The sequence below is a fragment of the Brienomyrus brachyistius genome, chromosome 20 (assembly GCF_023856365.1).
Source record: "Brienomyrus brachyistius isolate T26 chromosome 20, BBRACH_0.4, whole genome shotgun sequence".
Classification (NCBI taxonomy): domain Eukaryota; kingdom Metazoa; phylum Chordata; class Actinopteri; order Osteoglossiformes; family Mormyridae; genus Brienomyrus; species Brienomyrus brachyistius.
Window position 1 is genome coordinate 14621034 of NC_064552.1, and position 15467 is coordinate 14636500.

Here is a 15467-nt window from a genome sequence, read left to right on the forward strand (position 1 = left end):
TCGTGCCTTGGTGCAGATGGTTCGAGACAATGGGGGGGGGGGGGGGGGGGGGGGGGGGGGGGGGGGGGGGGGGAACACCTGAAAACCAAAAATGTTAAGAAGCTCAGCGAACCATAAATCGACACAATTCTCTGGGTTACAGGACATTAGAAAAACCTGGTTTTGTCAAGCAATGCCTGAGCCAGGGTTCTGGAAGGGGATGGGGGCTGTAAAAGGTCATTTCTTCAGCACACCATAAAGTAGGTTTGTCTCACTGACGTGCATCTGAGAACAGCAATTAAACACACCAGCACTAAGACAATGTCACCAAGTCCCTCTTAACAGCTGCCCATTGTGGAATTAAACTTCTTATATAGATCAATAGGCGGTGCAGTGCATGATGCACAAGTAATACAAGAGCGCCCCCTGGCAGGAATCATTTAAAGTGCACAAAAACCATGCCCCGTTTTTGATTTTTAATTTAACTGCGTTAGAATGAACAAAAAGTGAAAAGCAACGACAATGATTCCCACATAAGGATGTAGCTTTAAGTGCTAGAGTTGGACGAAGGCCGTTTAAATGACATTCATTAAATGGAGAAGGGGGTGTGATGAAGTTCAACATTAATCTTACCAATTTAAGAAACAATGGGGCCACCAAGGGCTATTAACTGGGGGTGACCAATTTAAACAGAGAAAACACAAAAAGGGTGCGGTGAACATTTCGTAATAATATAACGGGGGGGGGGAATTAAGCAGACAATTGAAGCCCTGAATCGGGAACAGCTAGAGTCGAGCGTCTGCACATTTCAGTAGAGTAACAGCACCCTCTAGTGGTCACCATTTTACAAAAGTCCCCAACGGTATTAAAAAATAAATAAATAAAACGTCCATTCATTAGCTAAATGCACACCACTTCTCTAGCATATAGGGGTAATGTAGGCTAGTTGGTGGTAAATGGTTACAAACCAGAGGTTTCAGGGGAATGGACACCACCATGTACAGTTCAAGCTGTGATAAGGCAAATGAACACACTCAAATCACAAATAGGTATTTATACAATATTTAATGTCTACAAAACACAATGTAACAGCACTCACGCCCCCTCCCAGCTTCACGCAAAGCAGCCTTTTCCCACCCCGCCCCCCATATATTAAAGAATATTTTTTATTAAATGCTTCACAAGTTGATGGGAAATGAATCAAGCACCCATTTCAGCTTTGAAAACAATCCACCTCCCAGAAGTATTCATATAGACTACAGGCACAATTTTACAATTTCAAACCCATTTAGGTGAATTTCACGCAGTGCATTTGCAGGCCGGTTGAATTACGTGCGTAAATTTAAGGCAACCAGTCAGCTACAAAAATCAGCGCCAAGAGTGAATCATACTAACGGGTAAATACATTTATTCAATAAAATGGAGACGCAACTCGCAGAGCAATAAAACCGTCCGAACCAGAGCGCTTAAACACAGTACTTTTAGGCGAGCTCCTCTTGGACCTGCCAATACCCCAGTTCTTAAAAATCCAGCATGACTTTTCGCTGGAGATCGCGTCCACCCTTCATGCGTCATTGCCAAACATCTCCTGGGACGCGTAGGTCATGTAGAGGAAGCCGTCCTCGTCCTTGTGGTCTTTGTAGACCTGCGCCATCGTGAGGGACATGCTGGCAATGCCGTGGTTGTTGATGAGCAGGTAGAAGGCTTGACTTGGCATCAGCGACATCCGATTTCTAGAGAGGGTCACACACACAGTATGTTATGGGCTTCCATGGCTATGGTGCCAACGTTGGGGTGGGGGCACTGAGCATATCTGAATATATACATTATAATTACGGTAACTGCTCCAATTGCTTACACCTGGCAGCCATTTCAACTAGACACACAAGCCGACAAAACGAACACGTACCTTATTATCGTTACAAACTGGGTCATTGAAAGTTCTTGAGGCACCAGGAATTTCGTCTTATCTAGGGGAGGCAGGTATTTCTCCCTCGGATATCTTTCAATTATCACCTAAAACCAAGCATTTCAAGTCAAATATCCAAACTATCAACTGACGATGGAAAAAAGTGACATTTATAAACGGATCAGGATTATGGACTTACAGGGATCTTAGTTGGGAATTTCGACCGAATGCCTGCTACCTCTTGCCTCCGTGTTGCTGTTCAGGACACAGAGTTGCAATTAAACGCACCACTTAAAATTTGGGGGCGCTGATTATATAATTAATCAAAAACACAAATTACCAAAACTTTTCCGCTGCTTGAAAGGTTTGGGTTGCTGCGGCTTGTCCAACGCAGGCATTCTGCTACACAAGTGACGGACCCCTTTCCACGTGCCGGCCTGCGCCCCCCCGACCTATTTAAATAGTTTCAAAGGGCGCTCGGTATTACGTTTGCGGTGACGCAATCGCTTTGATTGCCAAAGCGGCGTTTGACGCCCCGCAGCCGCGTCTTGCAGGACGCGTCGGGTCGCTCATAGCTGACTGGGGCATGGTCACCTAACCGGGAGCTGCATTAATCCTTTGAAGAGCCTAAAAAATGCATTATCATATATTACGACTAATGCTGTTCCATTCAAACCGGATATTCAAATACGACTTAGAATGATAAGACATATGTTGACCGGAAATTTTACTTTCCCTCTTATTGTGGCTTATTGTGAGAAACATTAATTTGTTCCATATATTTGTTTTACTTTTTCATTTCCAGTACAACAATAATCTCCATGACCATTACTTAATTTTATCATGCTTTGCCACATCCTTTTCCATTAGACTTTTCTATTTTTAACTATTATAAGCAGCTGAATATTGTATGTTTTCTGAATCTGCCCTTCTTTAAGAACCTCCTTATGGTGTGAAGTATGAACACTCGGTTCTGGTCCAAGATCAGTGTAGTGCCTTAACCTCTGTACCATCACACACTGATCTGTAAAAGATTGCTTGGATTTTAACTGCTGTAGTTGTAGAGGGCGAGGGGCACATGGCTGTAGCCAGGAGCAAAATGTCAAGTAGAAGGGGCAATGTCGAGTACGGGGGGCAATGTCGAGTACGAGGGGCAATGTCGAGTACGAGGGGTAATGTTGAGTAGGAGGCACAACGTGGGAGGGTTTTATAACAAGGGGGCTGTTATCATCTTATACCCTAATCCTTGTTATAAATCCCTCCTACCCCTTGTGATAAGCCCCTCCCACTCAACATTGCCCCTCCCATTTGACACTTGGCTCCCGGCTGCAGCATCATATACCTGAGCCAGTAAAAGCCAGGACTTTTGTAAGTTAAACTGTCTTAGTGGAGTTTCTTTCTTTATTGCGGTGATTCACTCATTTATGACTGAATGGGTTCAGGTGACACAATGGTATTACGTGTTGGTTTCATTCCAGTTATCATATTTCTGTGATTCAAGCCAGTTTGTTGTAAATCTCCTGTTGGCCGTAATGTCATTTTGTCAGATTTTTCATTCAGGATAATATGTTTTTTGTCGGTTTGTTTAACCACTTTGCGCGTTACAAACAATGCAGCAGATTTTTATTGTTGTTTTATTTCGAGCCTCACATGTCATCAGTTACCTTCAGCTCATCCCAGATTGTTAGCTGACATGATTTCCCCCCCCTGCTCTTGAACAGTGGGGCCCGTGCCTCTTTCTTTGGGTTGATACCCTCTGGTGTGTCAGTACAGGTGCAAATATTGAAAATGTTCGAATAATGGAATCATGATATATTCCTGCTACACTTATTTTCTTTTGCGGGAATAAACTTTTGATCTCGCGGTGCGATTTCTTCTGTTCAGCCTCAGCATCAAAACGTAGTTGTGTAATAGCTGTCGGTCTGAAATAGAATGAGATGTTCCTCATCGGGAACATGGTTAGACGACATGCCCACATTCCTACACGTGACACCATGGTGTTCATCTTTTATGCATTACAAGTGGAAATGAACATTAGCTGCGTTAATAATATACAAATAGCTAATAGTCTGTGAATTTACTCAGTTTAGAGATATTTTGATAGTCATTTCTGACAAAGTCTGTTGTGGGATTTAAGCCAACACCCTCTCAGAGCTAAGTAAATAAACATCTTAAAGGTGATTTAAGAAATAAAGAAGTCGAAATTCAGCATGTGAGGTTACATTCTTCATCCCTCTGTGATGTCCATCATTGTGGCTGGGCAGACAAGCTGGGTTTGACGAGCCAATGGTAGCGAGGTAACAGAAACACTCTCTGTTCTCTCTGCAATGCTGTCACCTTTTATGGAAACAGGCATACAACGCTACATGATTTTATTCACACAGTCATGCATGGAGATATTGCACTTGTGTTTATGACAGCTCTATAAATAATCTAGAAAAAGAGGAGTCATACTGATTTGCCGTTACTGTAGGGACCAAACCTTGCATAGATCCGGTCTCTGAACCCTCCAGTCGAGGTAAGTGTCCTATTGATGTAGAAGCACCAAAAATCAGTCCGTCAGCAGACAGATAACAGCCGCAGGAGGAACAGATCAGCTCTCAGCACCAGTTGTGCAATAAGTAAGTTTATTGATCAGGGTTACACATTAAGGGGGTAAGAAAATGTTACTTTATCATTGAATTACTGTACAGTAGGAGATAACCGTTGGTTAAGCAATGCAATGCATACATTTTCATGTCATCTGACAGTATCACTGTATTTATTAAATGGAATCAAAACTGAAATCGTTCAGTGGAATAGATACAACAAGCAGGGCCCTGCTAGCAACTTTGGGCCCCATGAAAGAATATCATATCGGGCTCCATATCCAATTATGTTCCAAATTATTAGGGTTCTTGTCAGTCAGGGGCCTTTGGAGTCATTGTAACTTTCCCGCTTTATGTTGCCCCTGACGACAAGACAGTGTAGAGTGGACTGCATGGAGGGAACTAATGCAGCTGGAACAGCGGTGCCCAAGCAGCCCTGACACGCCAGCTAACTTCACCAGCGGAGAGAGAGGGACTTGGGACTTTGGTGTATATACAGTGATGTTCCAGAGATGTGCATCAGAAAGAGGGACAGCATTTGAAACTCCAAAAAGGACGTTGAGGTATGCAGTTCATCTGCCCATCCAGCTTCTCACTGTATTATGCTGGTCTGGGTTATGGGGGGGGGGCAGGATCCTGGGTGGGAGGCAGGTAAGTATGATCTCACATACATTCAGAGGTGAAAAGTTCAGGTTCAGAAGGTACTGTACAAATCCAGACCAAGATTTCGTTTCAACGAACTAGTATATAGCAGGGGGTGGCCAGTCTTATCCGCAAAGGGCTGGTATGTGTGCAGGTTTTTGGGGTAACCTTTAGGTCAGCTGTTCAAAACCAGGTGTGAGGACTCTTCAGCCAATCAGTCCTCTAATTAGTAATCTAATTAGGGAGTTGCTGCGAAAACCTGCATAGACAGTGGCCCTTTCTGGATAAGATTGGCCAACCCTAGTATAAAGAGTCACAATCATAGGGTACTCAACTGGTTGGTTGAAACAAAATCTTGGTGTGGATTTGTACTTTCTGATCTTGATCTTTCCACCTCTTCATACATCAGTCGCTATTCAGTCAGTATACACTGCATGTGCACTATACTCTACATACATACATTTACACCTCGTGATGGTCATGGAACCTGTCCCAGGAACTACGGAGCAGAGGCGTGGGACTCTCTGGGTGGGATGCCAGACCATGTCTGGGAATCGTACGCCATTGTATGCAAAGGGCAATTTAAGTAAAACTCCCGAAAACACCGGTTTTTACCTCCGCTTTTCACCAACAGAAGTGACTTCACCACCCAGCACACCCCTGAGCACAAAATTTTAGCCCATACACATACATGTAAAAAATAACAATGCATTTATATCAGACCCCCCTCCGCCCTGTGGACCAGGAACCGCCCCTGTGTATCACTTGATAGCATAGAAAGTTCTTGGTACAGCACCCTCGAACCTAGAGGAGACTCAGGTACTTGATGGATTCGGGTCTGACTGATCAGGAGACCAAGTGAAAAGAAAATAAAGGAACACAGGAGACCAAGGATCTCTTTTTAATAAAAGCCGGACTGATAATCCCCCACTGAGACCCGCTAATTGCTGCATCGCTCCTTATAAATGCTGCAGATGACCCTATATAATACCTTAACAAGCCATAATTATCCTAGTCAGGGTCAATCAGGTTTCCTTAACAGAAGCTTCTGTGGTATGGGCTCCTGATCAGTTGCCATGGGAACAGCGATGATTGCATAAAACCCTGTACCTTTGTTGTTTCTGAGTAATATCAATCTTCTGTGCATATAGGGTGAAATTTACATTTAGCAAATCGTGAAATGCAAAAGGACAAAACAGTTGGTGCTTTTTATTTTAATTTTTTAAAAATAAATGTGCAGAATTTTTATCCGAGTACAAAAGCATAGATGCATCTGGGTCAGTGGCACTGTGGAAGCCTGGTAAGATGCCAGATTGCCTTTACATGGACCTTCTCTTGGCCGGCTTCATGTATGCCTGCCATTCATAGTCTGATAGACGTCCCAAGCGCAGAATCTGCAAGGTCCCTGTTTGTGTTCTCACCCACCTACTCTGGTTTCCTCCCACAAATGCTGGATTCACGCTGGATTGATGACTTCCCCTGGGGTGTAGATATGCATGTGCTTGAGTGTTAGTGAGTGAGAGCCTTTCTGGTGTCATTGTGCGGAATCGGAAATTGCATTTATGCCCCCTGGTGCAAAAAATAGCTTTTTAATGAAAGATTAATTTATATGTGGGAAATTAAGGAGAGAAATGAAATGGTTTACATTTTTCATTCATGACAAGATTCACTGATTCTCGCTCCTGTTTGGGGGCCACACATCTGCGAGGGCGGGGGTACGAGCGCCGCCATTGCTGTCTGTCTCTTTTCCCTGTGTCGTCTGAGGCCCCTCCACGCATTCTGGTGCCATGCAGTTAGAATAATTAGTGTCTCCAAATTTCTCATAGTCAGCAGTTGAGTTGTAAAAATATTCCATGGGGAATGTTGGGAGCCAAATGTTTGGGGTGCCTCCATGATTAATTTCCTGAGCAGGAGGGTGGCTGGGGGGGGGGGGTAGATTTACCTTTACGTGTGTGAATTTACAGACAACAATTTAGACGGATTGTGGGGGGTGGTGTTTGTATTTTGTTTCCCATGGGGCAGTGGGGGGAGGGGGGGGGTTGCCATCCACATGCCTCCTAATGTATAGTTGAGTGTTCGTATATGCATGTCTGCCCTACGATGGGCTGGCACCCTGTCCAGGGTGTACCCTGCCCTGTGCCCTGTGATGGACTGGCATCCTGTCCAGGGTGTACCCTGCCCTGTGCCCTGTGATGGACTGGCATCCTGTCCAGGGTGTACCCTGCCCTGTGCCCTGTGATGGACTGGCATCCTGTCCAGGGTGTACCCTGCCCTGTGCCCTGTGATGGACTGGCATCCTGTCCAGGGTGTACCCTGCCCTGTGCCCTGTGATGGACTGGCATCCTGTCCAGGGTGTACCCTGCCCTGTGCCCTGTGATGGACTGGCATCCTGTCCAGGGTGTACCCTGCCCTGTGCCCTGTGATGGACTGGCATCCTGTCCAGGGTGTACCCTGCCCTGTGCCCTGTGATGGACTGGCATCCTGTCCAGGGTGTACCCTGCCATGTGCCCTGTGATGGACTGGCACCCTGTCCAGGGTGTACCCTGCCCTGTGCCCTGTGATGGAATGGCATCCTGTCCAGGGTGTACCCCTGCCCTGTGCCCTGTGATGGACTGGCATCCTGTCCAGGGTGTACCCTGCCCTGTGCCCTGTGATGGACTGGCACCCTGTCCAGGGTGTACCCTGCCCTGTGCCCTGTGATGGACTGGCATCCTGTCCAGGGTGTACCCAGTCTCATTCCCAGTTCTTCCTGAGATGGACTTAGACCCATCCTGACCAAGGTAAGAGGCTGGATAATGTATGGATGTTTTAGTTTGGTGCCCCGTTGACAAAGCACTGATGAGCCCAATTCTGAGATTAAGGACACTGGCATATTTATGGAAAAAAAAGTTCCACATCTTCTCATTAGGTGGCGACATTGCTACCTAGGTGTCACCCATGAGCCATCTGTCTGCACGGTCCCCTCACCCTCTGCTTCACACGTGCTTCAGCTTAAGCCTGTTCACAAGTGTTCATTAGTCCTAACTGGAAACTACAGAACCATCCATCCATTTTCTGTATCAGCTTTTGTTAGAACTGAAACCATATTGATGTTTTGTATCATTCTTGACTATTAGAAAGGGTTGAATTCGTAATATTTGTAACATTTGTAAATTGTCATCTAGTGCAGTGTTCCTTAAACAGCTCCTTGGGGACCCCCCGGACTGTCCATGTTTTTGCTCCCTCCCAGCTCCCTGCCAAACAGTCCACAGGGAGCTGGGAGGGAGCGAAAATGTAGACTGTCTGGGGGTCCCCAACATCGGACTGAGAATCTCTGATCTAGTGAATAGTCGGTATGGGCCCATTTTTTTACTGACCGCTAAGACGCATTTGGAGTCAATGTGTAGTCACTCCTGATTCGAGGCATCAAGGTAGCAGCACCTCTGTGATGAAGATGAAGATGAAGATCAGGCTTCAATACCCGTGGGCCACGTGTGTTTCTGATGCTCTCTGCCATGGTGGTGTTTTAATCTGCGTGAGTGCTTGGTGACGCAGTGCCTGGTCTTAAAGCCCTCCCAGCTCCCCCGGGGGGGTTGCTGCCTCCCATGATCCTCAGCAGGAGTGTTCTCATTTCCCCTCTGCTCTGTCATTCTCTGCTGACAATTTAAAGCGTCTCACTGAACGGCTCCAGTTGCATGTGCGTTACTGCTGGATGACGAGATGTGATCAGATGAGAGGGGACAGTCAGTTTCAAGCCCCGTGTGTGTGTGGGGGGGGGGGACTGTCACACCCTGAAGCGCACAGCTACACGCTTACTCCATTCCCTTTCCCACACCATGATCCCTGAGTCTGAGCTGTTGGCCTCTCTTGGACTGTCACTTCCCCAAGTCCTCCACTAGGGGGAGATGTTTGACTCAGTGGGTTAGAACACTGTCAAGGCCCTAAAACCCCAGTGGCCGAGGGACTGGCAGACCCCGATTTCTCAATTGTATCTCGCTTTGGATAAAAGCTGCTGCAAGATAAATAAAAAGTACATGTTGTGAGTCAGGACCAAACCCTGACAGGGAAGCCAGTGGTTTACAGGATAACAGTCACTCAGGTGTGGAGCGAGTCACAGAGGTGAGTCACGCCGAGAGGGTTTACATAAGCAGGCCTTATGACTGGCACCGTGCCGTGGCGAAGCTCACCTGCGATCATATGACTGCATGGGCCAAAGCACACCAACCCCTGAGCCCCGTTCCCCCTCATGACCCTCCTCGGAGTCGGTCAGTTGACCCCCAGTCTCATTTCATTCTCCCCATTTTCCATGATCAGATTGACTTAATGTCCGTGCTTCTGCTCAACATGGCCTCATCTGGTGGCACATGTTTGGTGTGAGGAGTAAGCAGGACGTATAATTCGCCATCAAGGAGAGCATGGATGTAACAGCAGCGAAACATAGACACGGATCTGTGAGTCAGAGCTGCTGCTGACATCTGGTTATTTAAGGCATATATGTATTTTTAAAAAGTGCTTATTTATAATAAATAATATTACTCACAATAGCAAACTCCACAACAGAATAGATGCATGTTATTCACGCCCTTTCGCCCGCTGCCTAGAGCAGGGCACGGTTTGTATCGTGTCTGTTTACCGACTGAAACCGTCCTGATGATTTCAGCCAGGCAAATTTTCTGTTTACCTTCTGGCTAAATTTTGGAGGTTTGGAATATGAAGACATCAAAGCTGAGATTGTGTGGGATCTACTATTGCCGATGTTATTCAGAGAGAGGTGGGGTTTAGCGCGGTAGATCGATCCCCGGTGCTGAGCTCCAGGGGAACACACATTGCAAGAATTTCTGTATGGGCAAGTTACTGATGTCAGCTGACCTGACTGCATGGCTTTGGACCGCAGGAGGGAAGCTACGGAAAGGGGAGAACGTGCCAACTCCGCACACTCCCAGCCCTGGAGGTGTGAGGCAGCCATGCCGCCTAAAGAGCCCGCATGCCGCTCAAAGACACCCGTCAGCAGCCCGCATAACCAGTTCATCTAATCTACAGTCAAATGGCCACTTTTTCTAGCCATTTAATTGTGAATTTTATTGCACTGTAGTATAAGCATTACTTTGGGAATGGAAAAATATGAAGTGGTATGAAAATGAAAAGGTTTTGAAATTTATTATTCCTAAATAATTAATAAAAACACACACCAAAAGGCAGATATTTTTATATCTTATTGTCTGCTTCCTCTTTCATAGTGTCGATGTCGTCACTAGCTGGTTGACTGTAAGATCAGAAGAAACCTTGTTGTTGACCAAGAATATATCAATAATAATAGTAATCAGACATATTACACTCTTAATTCTGAATGGGTGTTTATCCACTTTGTTGAAATCTCAAACCCTGTCCACAGATGGCCCAGAGCAAATCTCACAACATGTGCAATTTATTCAGGATCAAGACTCTTGACTTGATGTAACAGTTAACAGCAGATTTAAAAGCTCAAAATCATAATTCATTTTATCTGAAACCATAATTATCTGGAAAAATGTCTAGATTCTTTAACGGTTTGTCACATTGAGAAATTACAAGCAAGGGCATGAGTTTAAAAGCTCAGTGCTTCACTTGACTTCAGGGTGGCCTAGTACTCAGAATTACTTTTAATCCTAATTTTGACATGTGAGCTTTGTAACAGTAAACTGAGTCTGACAGAACATAAGCACCCTGCCGGTATTAAGACAGTCCAAATAGCAGAACAGGAAAATAGCAGCTTTAGTGCATGTAAGAAAATTCACAGATGCATATTTCCATGGCATGTCAGTGCTCAGAGGTGGTATGGAGAACAGACCCTTTTCCAATAGCTAACACATGTCCCTCCCGGGGAGGAAACAGCACTGGCTTGTATCTCATTAAGGACAGGGGAGTAGTTCCTGGTACTCACACTGGATGTTTGAACCTCCACCCTTATCTGATCAACGGTAAACCGCTCTGCTTTTTCTCTGACTTTGTTCAGAATTAATCTTCTACAAATTTTTAATCTCTGACCTTCCTGTTTCATCACTGCCCCACATTCTTTTGACGTGCCATCCAAGATCGTTTCCCCTGACTTTCCAGCCATTGACAGTTGACAAAGCTCGGCTTGGTTGCCGCAGCACTGATTTTGCAGAGCAAGGCTTTTCCAGATCACTGGTCTACAGGAAGGTGCCGGGCAATTGGTTTTACTGGCCGACGTTTCCACACAGGAGAACATCGTGCCGTTTTCTGCCGGATGCTGGGCTATCATCTGCGACGATGAAGAGCACACATGGAAGGTGGTGGAACTCTTATCCAGTAAGATTGGTCCATTTTTCCGCCTGTTATGACACGTCTGCAAACGGTCTGTGGAACTGAGGTCTTGCTGTAAGGGCTGTAGAAAATGGATGGAGATTTTCCTTATGCTCTTCAACTCACCATGGATAATGTTTACCCTGAGATCCGGACCATCGTTTTTCATGGAATGCAGCTTTCCATCAGGACAGAGAAATATCACGCTACACTAACTCTGACTTCCCCAGGAATAATCGTCTACAGCTCCGAGGTCTCAGCAGGAAAATGTAACGTGTATTTTCACAAGACACTCCTGTATACAAGAATGAGCTCCAGATTTCCAGAAGTCAGCTTTGTTTTCAATTTTAACATAAATACCACATAAACTTTGGAATAGTGAGTGAAAATCTAGTGCTTAACTTTGAAAAAATCTTAAATACCAGGAATTTGGTAAATAAGTCATCCCAAAACGCCTCACTTTAATTAAATGAAAACTGTTATCCTAAACTAAGCTTTTTTTCACAACATCCATACATTTTTTTTTCCATTCTTCAGCACACTGTAACAGGTATTTTATGTTTGGAGGAATTCCTTAATTCATTTCCTGTTCAAGATTATATTGTGAAAAACAGATTCATTTGAAAATGTGATATTTGCTCCGATAGTCACTGTTCTTAAAAGGCACCGTTCCACACATAATTTACAATAGAGATAAACTTGTTAGTAACTTATTCTTAATTACACATATTTCTAATCATGGACTTTTCAAAATGTATTCTTAATTGTGGTTCATAATTGCATTCTTAATAAATATTTCATATATTCCTTTATGATTCAGACTAAATATTTAATCTCAGTAACATTATTCCAGAAGTGTTGTGCCAAATTAAATAACATAGCAAACATGAGCACCTTTGAATGGAACATGAATGAAGGAAATTAATATTGGAGAAAGATTGACTCTGACTGTGCATTATTAAGTTCTCTCCTTAGGTGATTAGAGTGCCCCAGTGCATTTTGTATTTTTTATGCTACAGTTTTGTTTCAGCTGTAGTGAGGCTAGCCAAAGGTTTTTTACGACACCCATAATGCTCTTAGGCATATTAGGTAATGCTTTACAATAAGTGCACATTCATAATGCATTCATAGAACATTCATAAGCAGCATGCAAGTACACCTTACATCATAACATCCCTTAACATCCCTTAATTATACATTAATAACAAACATTACATGATAATACAATTATAAGCTTGTTATTATTATATAATGTTTGTTATTAATGTATATTACAGCTGTTAAGGGATGTTAAGGTATACATACATGATGTTTATGAATGTTTTATGAATGCTTAATGAATACATTATGAAGGTGTACTGGACGTTTTATGAATGCAATATAAAAGCATTATGAAGGTGCAGTTAATATAAAGCGTTACTGAATATGATTCAGTCATTATAGCCAGTCCCAGGTTAGGCTAAATGGATTAGCAGGGGACGCAGTAGTTAAGGCCGTTGACTCATGGGTTGTCATGTTTAGGATGGGACTTGCTTTGGTACACATGAGAAAAGTATTTACTCTCATGTATACAGTCATATGGGGCAACACAGCGGTGCAGTGATTAGCAGTGATTAAACTGCCTCACACCTCTGGGACCAGCTTTTAGAGTTTCCACCATAGTTCCATGTGTCTGGAGTTTGCATGTTCTTCTCATATTGTCGTGGGGTTTCCTCTAGTTACTTCGGTTTCCCCCCACAGTCTAAAAATATGCTGAGGCTAATTGGAGTTACCAAGCTGCCTGTAGGTGTACTTGTGAGTGAATGGTGTGTGAGTGAATGGTGTGTGAGTGAATGGAGTTTTAGTGAATGGTGTGTGAGTGAATGGTGTGTGAGTGAATGGAGTTTTAGTGAATGGTGTGTGAGTGAATGGTGTGTGAGTGAATGGTGTGTGAGTGAATGGTGTGTGAGTGAATGGAGTTTGAGTGAATGGTGTGTGAGTGAATGGTGTGTGAGTGAATGGTGTGTGAGTGAATGGTGTGTGAGTGAATGGAGTTTTAGTGAATGGTGTGTGAGTGAATGGTGTGTGAGTGAATGGCGTGTGAGTGAATGGCGTTTGAGTGAATGGTGTGTGTGAATGGTGTGTGAGTGAATGGCGTTTGAGTGAATGTGTGTGTGAATGGTGTGTGAGTGAATGGTGTGTGAGTGAATGGTGTGTGTGTGAATGGCGTGTGAGTGAATGGAGTTTGAGTGAATGGTGTGTGAGTGAATGGCGTGTGAGTGAATGGCGTTTGAGTGAATGGTGTGTGTGAATGGTGTGTGAGTGAATGGCGTTTGAGTGAATGGTGTGTGTGAATGGTGTGTGAGTGAATGGTGTGTGAGTGAATGGCGTGTGAGTGAATGGAGTTTGAGTGAATGGTGTGTGAGTGAATGGCGTTTGAGTGAATGTTTGTGAGTGAATGGTGTGTGAGTGAATGGTGTGTGAGTGAATGGTGTGTGAGTGAATGGCGTGTGAGTGAATGGTGTGTGTGTGAATGCTGTGTGAGTGAATGGCGTGTGAGTGAATGGCGTGTGAGTGAATGGTGTGTGAGTGAATGGTGTGTGAGTGAATGGTGTGTGAGTGAATGGTGTGTGAGTGAATGGCGTGTGAGTGAATGGTGTGTGAGTGAATGGTGTGTGAATGCGCCCTGCAGTGAGTTGGAGCCCCATCCTGGGTTGTTCCCTGCCTCATGCCCATAGGCTCCGGACCCCCACAAACCTGGACAGGACAAGTGGTTACAGAAAATTGATGGATATACAGTGACACACATACAGGCATAGAGGGAATGTTCTGCCCTGCGTATTCTGTCATAAGTGGACATTACTCCTCACTTTCATATGAATTACCCGATAAGACTGGATATACTTGGTAATAGTCTGCTGACATTTCTATGTCCTAACACCTGTGAATGCTCAGTAAATATTTTCTCACCCAGCTGTTGACATTTGCTCCGTGATCTCTGCTGACCTCTGAAGTCCCGGTTGGTGGATTTTACTGAATCCCCCCCCTGCCCCCCCAGGAGCGGCCTGTAGCCCTGGGATTGACACGGGTGTGGGGTTATATGCGGGATACTGGCCGGGCCCACTGGCTGATGCGGAGCTCGTTCAGGAATATCACTACTTCAGCGACTCCTGCACTTCAAAGCTTGAAGCGATTTTGATTTCCATTTACATCAGTGCTGCTATTCATTCATCATTCATTTAACCAGAGGCACTTAACTTAATTCAGCAAATGCATAAAGCCATTAATATAAGTCTAATAATTACAGAGTGTATCTTGGAAAGCATAAGAGGTGTTTTGATAGCTCAGACCTGTCAGGTATGTATGTTTCATCATTGTTTTTTTCTAAACATATTCAGGTCAGATGAGCTATTCACTGAATTGTACACAATAAACTGAGTTATTTTTAGATGAAATCATTAAAGATGTATTTTATTAATTCTCTGTCCATCGATATTATTAATTCACTGTCCATCTAGAGCACTGTTTCCCAATCCAGTCCTTGGGGACCTACAAACAGTTCATGTTTTTGCTCCCTTCCAGCTCTCTAGCAAAAATGTGGACTGTCTGGGGGTCCCCAAGCACTGGATTGGGAAACACCATGCTATACTGTGTATGATAAATCTGTGAATAATATGTTAATAAGACATTAGTTATCTACCTGTGCTCATTTAGCAGTTTTACGTAGTAAGGATATGAATCTTCGCTTCATCAAACAGTCAAACTCTGAAGCATGAGGTGGAAAGTGTCCCTTTGGGGGTCCCTCATGTCCCCCCCCCCCCCCCCCCCCCACACCGGCTCAGAATGATTCTGTCCGTTCTTTCTTTTTTCCACATTTTTGATGGGCAGCCTATTTGAGGTGGGGCTTCTGCTCTCTGATTACTGAGCCCTGCCGGGTCCCAAGCCTGCGGGTCCAAAGCCTGCTGGCACCTTTGCTAACCTGTGCATTCCTGTCCTTTTGTCTCTGCCTTCCATGAAACTCCCCCTTTCTTCAGATTCAGTATCTGATTCTCAGGCAAAATGGGCTTTTTGTTCAGAAAGTGAGCGTC

General features: G+C 44.5%; 1 protein-coding gene across 1 annotated transcript; it reads right to left on the reverse strand.

Moving 5' to 3' along the window:
• Positions 1-1111: 1111 nt before the first annotated feature.
• Positions 1112-2359, reverse strand: map1lc3c (microtubule-associated protein 1 light chain 3 gamma). Its single transcript, XM_048987189.1, has 4 exons — positions 2229-2359; positions 2088-2143; positions 1889-1995; positions 1112-1712 (listed from the first exon to the last, which is right to left on the reverse strand). The coding sequence occupies exons 1-4, from the start codon at positions 2284-2286 to the stop codon at positions 1544-1546; spliced, it is 390 nt and encodes a 129-aa protein (XP_048843146.1). The 5' UTR covers positions 2287-2359; the 3' UTR covers positions 1112-1543.
• Between the last annotated feature and the right edge of the window lie 13108 nt (positions 2360-15467).